The sequence below is a fragment of the Lycium barbarum genome, chromosome 12 (assembly GCF_019175385.1).
Source record: "Lycium barbarum isolate Lr01 chromosome 12, ASM1917538v2, whole genome shotgun sequence".
Taxonomy (NCBI): domain Eukaryota; kingdom Viridiplantae; phylum Streptophyta; class Magnoliopsida; order Solanales; family Solanaceae; genus Lycium; species Lycium barbarum.
Window position 1 is genome coordinate 78588885 of NC_083348.1, and position 8779 is coordinate 78597663.

Below are 8779 nucleotides of genomic sequence, written 5' to 3' on the forward strand. Positions count from 1 at the left end.
CAGGTGGAAAAAAACAAAAAGAATTGGCCTGCTTTCTTTTTCTTTTGTTCTTGACAAAAGATTACGAATAAATCTGAGATATTTTTATCCTTACGGATGAAGATAAGTGAATTTTATAATTATAAAGTTTAAATAGCATTATCACATAAATGTTAGAATAACAAGTGGTTTTACTCCACGGATGAAGATGGAGGAGGATGTTATAATTACAAAGTTTAACTAGTGGTACGATCAATGTTAAAATAACATGTGGTTTTACTCCACGGATGATAAAGGAGTCTGTAGTATGTTTTTCATGTCAAAATCTCTCGGATATATTTAGGTAGGTGCAAAGTATTTAAAGTGTAAAATTTAAGATACATTGGACTGAAGTTCAACATTTTTTTTAGTCGAAAGGGAAAAATTTATTCAACCAACTGGAAGAAGTTCAAAATTACAAGGACAAAAAGGTTATTCACTAGATTTGTTTTACTTTTCTATATGTTGGATAACGTTTTATATTTGGGCCTAACCGGTGGTCCAATTGCACTTAAAACCTATATAATTTGTCTAGGGCTTGCTGAAGGCCCAATTAGAGAAATCTAATGGGGCTAAGCACGTCCATAAAAGGACTCACTCACGGTAATCAAACATATAACCAATTGGAATGGGATTTGCTATTTTCCATAGGAAAAATTCCGTGAAGTTTATTATGGGAATTAAACTTCTACCCCAATTAGTAATTCTAATCCTTAACCAAAGAGGAAAAGGTTTATATGTGATGTTATATAAAGAGTTCATAGCAAGTATTATGAGTACTAGACCTAAACAATACACATAGACTAAGAAATTCTGAAGTACTAAAGCTCTCATTACCAGACACACACTTGAAAGAACACTTTGAATTATGGCACCCGAGTTTCACAAGAACACCGTATCCTTGCCAATGGAGCTCGAAAGTGGAGACGTTCAAGAAAACTTTGATGATGATGGACGCGAAAAAAGAACAGGGACTTTGTTGACTGCAAGTGCACATATTATTACCGCTGTTATTGGTTCTGGAGTGCTATCTCTAGCATGGGCAATAGCACAATTAGGATGGGTGGCTGGTCCTGCTGCTCTCTTTGCTTTTTCTTTCATCACTTACTTCACTTCTACACTTCTTGCCGACTGTTATCGTTCCCCGGGCCCTGTTACTGGTGAGAGAAACTATACTTACACGGACGTCGTCCGCTCTCACTTAGGAGGTGTGAAGGTGACACTCTGTGGAATTGCACAATATGCTAACCTTGTCGGAGTTACCATTGGATACACAATAACAGCATCTATTAGTATGGTGGCGGTACAGAGGTCAAATTGTTTTCACAAAAATGGCCACGAAGCTAGCTGCTCAATTGAGAATTACCCGTATATGATCATATTTGCAGTGATTCAAATAATTCTTAGCCAAATACCAAACTTTCACAAGCTCTCATGGCTATCAATTCTTGCTGCTGTTATGTCTTTTGCTTACGCTTCTATTGGTCTTGGACTCTCCATAGCCAAAGTTGCAGGTGTGGGGCACCATGTAAAGACAAGCCTAACAGGGGTGGTAGTTGGGGTGGACGTATCTGAATCAGAGAAAGTATGGAAAAGCTTCCAAGCCATTGGAGATATTGCATTTGCCTATGCTTATTCCACCGTTCTCATTGAAATACAGGACACACTGAGATCATCACCTCCAGAAAGCAAGGTAATGAAGAGAGCATCACTAGCTGGAGTTTCCACCACAACCTTGTTCTATATACTATGTGGTACCATTGGCTATGCAGCCTTTGGAAACAAAGCTCCAGGAAATTTCCTAACTGGTTTTGGTTTCTATGAACCCTTTTGGCTTATTGACTTCGCCAATGTCTGCATTGCCATCCACCTTATCGGAGCTTACCAGGTTTTCTGCCAACCATTATATGGGTTTGTGGAGGCTCGATGCAGCCAGCGATGGCCAGACAGCAAATTCATCAACTCTGAACACGCTGTGCAAGTTCCAAGCTGTGGCGCTACTTACAGCATCAACTTGTTCAGGTTGGTATGGAGAACAACATATGTTGTAGTGACAACCGTGATTGCCATGATATTCCCATTCTTCAATGACTTCTTGGGTTTGATCGGGGCAGCATCGTTCTATCCATTAACCGTCTACTTCCCAATAGAGATGCACATTTCCCAGAGAAAGATACCAAAGTATTCTTTCAAATGGGTATGGCTGAAAATACTGAGCTGGACTTGTCTCATCGTATCACTTGTTGCAGCCGCTGGATCTATCAAGGGTCTTGCCGCTGATGTCAAGCATTACAAGCCTTTCTCAACTCAACAATAACTTCCAGACCTGTTCAAATTAACTATGTAATTTTTTCAATACCAAGAGTAGTGGCTGTAGGTTATTCTTACAAATTTAATACAATAAACTTCTTTTACAGAAAAAGTAGAATGCAGCTTCGTTCATGTCATATCATTTGAAAGATAGATTATTATTAATGTGGTATGTGCTTGAAGTAACAATTGTCAATAAGAATAATATAATGTTTGAACCCAATATTTAACTACAACAAATTAATTTTATCTAAGAAGATTAAATGTCCTTCCAGTAAGTAATTTTTTTCATTATGATCATTAAACTTATGATTTTTGTTCACATATGGCCATCCCAAGTTATGATAAGTAAGAAAATGTTTTTCTCTACCTTTGAACCAACAACTCCAGCAAATCAATTATGAATATTTAACTCCAGCAAATCAATTATGAATATTTTTGTTTCCAAAGACAATTATCTTGACAGTTATATGTTAGACAGCAAGCGATTGTTTTTAGCAAAATACCACTGTACATCTCTTTATGTGGGCTCTGTTTTCTGTTTGGTGAAGGCTGTGTTATCTTTGACTGTTTGGTTATGATTGTTTTCTGATTCTCTCTGAATAAAATATTTTCATCATTGCTTTATTGTTAATCTGGCGTTAGATTTTCTTTTTTTTCAGTTGCCTTAACGAAAGTATATTTGGCAAACAAAGCATGATCTCTCCTGGTTGATGCTTCTAATAAAGTGGTGCAACCAGCAACCTGGTTTCCTTGTACACCTTAGCTCTTAGAAGATCAAGCTTGTACATAAGCTTGTAAGTACCCTTAATCATCAAGTAATCTGAAAGCTTTGAAAGTGCAAGTTGCACACATGGAGGATAAAACGAGAGAAAGTTGTATGAGATAGTTTGGCCATGTCCTGCTCTGCTAGACATGTTCTAGCATTTGATGATTGAAGGGGGTAAGAGGAGAAATATTATCTACATGATCACTGGTGCATATCAGAAACCTGTGAGAAGAATCCAGAGGCAACATCTATATTTGAATAGGGAAATTGTATGAAGATCAAATTTTGGTAGGATTAATGCTTCTAGTCACATCCCTTGCAAGAAAGAATTTCAAAACCTATTTAGCTTCAGATCACGTCCTAATGTACAATAGCCTATTGTAGAGGAAATAATAGGTGGAGTATTCCATCAAGAAGAGAGTCGAGATTGGAAATTGGAGAGGTTTATCTCTTTGTTGACGAATGAGTTGAGAAACTAGGATTACTGAAAAGGAAAACTCAGTGACACGCAAAAGAGGTTTACTTTATACAGGTGGTTATCATAAACGGAGGAACGAATCTTGGAATTCGTCCATGGCAATTAATCTGAAAAACTAAGGTTCCTCTAGAAGTCTCTTGTTTTAATTGGACAGCACAAAATGAAGCATGTGTCACTCATGATAACCTTTTTTTTTTTTAGACTGGTAACATTTGTCACTCATGATAACCTGAGGAAGAGAGAAACTGTTTTGTGCAAAAGGTGATAAAATGTGAGAGAAGGATATGTAGGACAGAATTTCCTTTTCCTACACTGTGAGGTAATTACCGACTTTGTAAATTTACCTGGGATCCAATGGTAATGCCGAATCCCTTAGAGATTTATATATATTGTAATTGAACAGGAAAAAAGCCATGGAACTCTAGCGAAAGCTTTGTTACATCCCATAACGCATTTTGTGGCCCTTATGGAGTGAATGTAACTGGAGGTGTTCTAATGGAGTTTCGTTCGCTACATCATAGGGTAGTTTGAATACTGAAAATGCTTTGATGGACTTCATATGCTCCCTATAACTGTTTGGGGCTTTTTTCTTTGTATATTTATGTTGTCCGCAAGCATCTCCTAATATTTACTTTATCCCAAAAAAAAAAAAAAAGAGGATTTATTTTCCTTAGTCAATCTAGAGTTCCCCTGTGCTAAAACACTTGAAACAACACCAGTGTGAGTAGCTTACTAGATTTATACCTCCCAATATCCGTTGGTCAAAATGAAAAGGAAAAATCAAGACTTTAGATGCCCCATTTTACAAGCAAACTTAGCACCAACTCCAGTAAGCACAATGAAGTAAAGGAGACTTACAGAGCAGCAGAAGCATAACAAAAAGCTCCTCCACGTCTCTTCCTCTTCATCTATTTCTCACTCCAATCAATTGAAACTCTGTAAAACAAAATGAAAACAAACCAGTGAAAAGAAAAAACACCAAAATTGAAGGGAAAAGATGATAAACTGGGGAAAACCAGTTTTTGGGGGGAAAGACATCAACTTTCGAGAACCCCACAAATATTTGAAGAAAAAAAAAAAAGACAAGTTTGGGAAAAGACCATCAAAGAAAGGAGGAAAATAGACCAAATTTGAAATGGGTTTCACATAATAAATGACAATCAACTTACCTGAGAAGATTATAAACCAAGAAAACTGGAACTTTGCTGCAACTTGTGCTGAGAGTTAGTGCATAGCTGTTTATTGTAGGAAGCAAAATGTTTTGTACGAGAAGACAGGCAAAGAGAAAGGGAAAGGGACATCATTTTATAAAAAGCATGACACGTGAACAGATAAGTATACCCGGTAACTATTACGAGTTGGATATTTAATTGTCCAGGCGGTAACGATAGTATCTTGTATCTGAATTGGTGGCTAAGTAATAGGGAAGATGATCAAAACGTGCCACTAAAAGACTCTACTGAGACAAAGATGGGCTGTCAAGAACGTAGAGGAGGTAGGATGGACAGTTGGTCAGATCTAGTATGGATCGTACATGGACGGTAGTTGGAGTCGGCGGCTCTCCCAGGGTTCCCTCATCTGAGATCCCTGGGGAATAGGATCAAGTTGACCCTTGCAAACAGCTTGATGCACTATCTCCCTTCAACCCTTTGAGCGAAATGCGGTAAAAGAAAAGGATGAAAAATCCATGGACCGACCCCATCATCTCCACCCCATAGGAACTACGAGATCACCCCAAGGACGTCTTTGGCATCCAGGGGTCACAGACCGACCATAGAACCCTGTTCAATAAGTGGAACGCATTAACTGTCCGTTCTCAGGTTGCGCAGTCAGGGTCGGAGAAGGACAATGGCTCTTACCTTTTGAGTGAGATTTTGAGAAGAGTTGCTTTTTGGAGAGCACAGTACGATGAAAGTTGTAAGCTGTGTTTGGAGGGGAGTTATTGTCTATCGTTGGCCTCTATGGTAGAATCAGTCGGGGGACCTGACCCTCTAAAATTTATGTGTCACGTTAGTGCCATGTCAGCATTTGTGTTTATGTATTTAATTTTTTACAAGTTGAGATGCCTACTTGTACACACTTCAAATGGAGGACATACTTATCAGATGAGACCAAGTTTAAGTGTCTGTTTATGTATTATGTCTTTTATAAAATCTATGTTTAAATTCCTCTCCTCTTAACATTTGTTTGGGTATTTTGCAAAAACATTTAACTTTGAGCATGTTAAAAGTTCTAAATATTCTTTTTAAACAGGTAAGGCTAGCAGGGAGAAAGGACTTTTGGCCTTTTACACAATTTTTTTTAATTTTACGACTCTTTTACAAGTAATTTTTATTTTTTTTTACATACAAAAAATACATAAGAGATTTGAAAAAGATATTTTCTTTTATTTAAATTATAAGAGGGCAAGAGATCTCATTTCCTCCCAAATATTAATGTTACACCTCGGAAAATTTTTCGTTCATGCACAGTGAATTGACTTACGAAGGGCATGATGCATACGATGTTTTGATAAGTAAGAAATAATATTTAATGATTATAAATGAGATTTCAAAGACATTGGAGGTAGGAGACGAAAGTTGTTAAGGAAAGCAAGATATATGTTGTGTGTCGGGTAAGAATTTCGAATATCGAATTAATGATGGCTTAATGACATTTTGGAGAAGAGTTATAATGTCTCTTATATTGGTAATGAAGTGTTAAGTAAGTGTCAAGAAGGACCCATAAGCCAAATATGGGCATAAGCCATCCAAAAGGGCGAGTTAAGGAAAATATTTTCGGATGATCTGGTTTGGAGGGGCCAAAACGCAATTATAAAGTTGGAATTTGGGAAAAACACCACAGGATGAAAGTTGTAGATAATTGAAATAGCTTTCTAAACATAGGTCGTGGGCCCTCACAGAATATCGAGATAAAAAGTTATGGCCATTATACGACAGACTGTCTGAGCAGAAGAGTTCTACGGACCATTTGACGGTCCGTAGAAATTTTTGACGAACCGTAAAACATTTTTACGGTCCGTAAAATGGACCCAGACCAGCGTAAAACGGTCACAGAAACTCATATTTTGCTGGGAATTTTTACGGTCCATTTTGACGGTCCGTCAAACAGTTTGACGGTCCGTAAAAATGGGCGTAGAGTTGCCCGAAGGATCAGATTTCAAGCCATTAAAAAGAGGACCCAAGTTCATAAATTCATTTCATTTTCCACACCACTTCTCTCTAAGAACCCTCTAGAACCCACTCCAATATTCATCCACAAGAAAAATCAAAGGGAAATCAAGATCAACAACACAAAATTCATGGAACAAGGTGTATAAAACTTGATTGAAAGTTCATCTCTTTCAAGAAATCCCAAGGAAGGTGAAGAAGGGTTTTGGTGCAAAAGGAGGAATTCTACTCAAGGCTTGTTCCTACACCATCTAAGGTAAGTTTTATGACTTTCTCATGATGATTAAAGTATTTATATGTTGAAACACTTGGATTATAGGAGAGTGTAGAAAATGGGTTACAAATATGGGAATAGTGACGTTTTTGAGTTGTAGCTTAATATGAATCATGATTCTTCGTGTGTTACGAGTATAGCTATGTTATAAATGATATCAAGAACATAAGAGAAACATTATATGGGGATGAAGGTAAGGTTGTAGTATGATTATGACTATGGATGACCATGAGAGTAAATTGTAGGAATTGAATAATGACGATGATATTATGAATGCTATTATTGATGTTTGGGAGTTGAAATATGGCATGGGGAGAGTAGTATAAACAAAGGAAATGCTGCACAAATTTTCCTAGAAATAGTAAGCACGTTTAAGTAATCGATTGACCAATGTTAATGCGACTTCTCTTGAAGGTAGAAACGTGAGCATCAAAGGAGAACAAGCAAGCGATAGAATAGTTAAACGACAAAGGTATGTGAGGCTAGTCCTTTCTTTCTATGGCATGAATCCGATGGTATGATTCTCCTTTCTCTACATGAATTCTCTATATATACCACAGAAAGTCAAGAGTCTATGATCATGAATAGCTATATGAGATAAGAGATATGTTATGAGTACAATGATGATAAGCTTGAGTCTAAAGACTCTAGAGTTAATGTTATGACATTCCTATAACGCTAATGATGTCGTATGTTGCATACACTCACCTCATACATTGTTTCCTCCGAGGTGAAGCAGAATACCATTAAGTTAAGTATGTCTTCTATTGTATACACTCACCTTATGTATTGTCCCTTCAAGGTGAGGTAGAACATTATTAAGTTACAGATGTCTATTATGACATACACTCACCTTATACACTACTTCCGTCATGGTGAGGCAGGATACGTATAGATGTCCATAATGAAGTCGGGGGATCACGACCCTACGTCACCCCGACAAAGTATAGTTGTCCTTGAGTTCTCATGCATGTATTACGATGAGTATATAATGATGAGCATATTATGATGATGATATTACACCGCTCCTATATGGACGGGCAGACATACACACCACTATAGTGGGCAGCTTATACCCCGGACGCGGGAGGCCTGGACGCAGGCTATGATTATCACACCGCTCCTACATGGACGGGCAGCTTATACATTATCACACCGTACCTATATGGACGACCAGCTTATACATTGTTGCATACATGAGATGATGATGATTATGAGTAAGTCAGCATGTGTTATTTCTTCTATAAGTTACAGTCATATACAGTTGCATCCTTATTGATGCTTCATTCATCTCATTGACGTATTTTCATTGTTATGCCTTACATACTCAGTACAATATTCGTACTGACGTCCGTTTTCTTTGGACGCTGTGTTCATGCCCACAGGTAGACAGGGAGACGGCGCAGACTTATAGGAGCTATCAACAGAATTTCAGGAGCACTCCATTATTCCGGAGGTGCTAATCGGGTTTATACTTTTGTGTATATATATGTGTATATATATTTTGGGCATGACGGGGTCTTGTCCCGTCCATATGTCTAGTACTCTAGTAGAGTGTTACATCCGACATTTTTGCTTATTCGAAAAATTCAAGGTAAATTGACTTGTAATGAATAAGGCCACAATTGGACCTTACTCGGTATGAATGTGTAGGTTATGAATACAATGGTGTGGAATTACGAAAGGTGGCCAAGGGCAAAATGAGAATTTTGGAAACTTGCCTCATGAATTACAATATGTAGCCAACTAGTTGGACTCAA

The 8779-nt window shown here is 37.6% G+C and overlaps 1 protein-coding gene across 1 annotated transcript; it reads left to right on the forward strand.

The window, feature by feature from the left end:
- Positions 1 to 886: 886 nt before the first annotated feature.
- LOC132624940 (amino acid permease 6-like) lies at positions 887 to 2343 on the forward strand. The gene has a single exon (XM_060339706.1). The coding sequence runs from the start codon at positions 887 to 889 to the stop codon at positions 2333 to 2335; it is 1449 nt and encodes a 482-aa protein (XP_060195689.1). The 3' UTR covers positions 2336 to 2343.
- Positions 2344 to 8779: the final 6436 nt, after the last annotated feature.

What these genes read in the sequence shown, in the direction of transcription:
- LOC132624940 (XM_060339706.1), top strand. Translation starts at nt 887, where the DNA reads ATGGCACCCGAGTTTCACAAGAACACCGTATCCTTGCCAATGGAGCTC.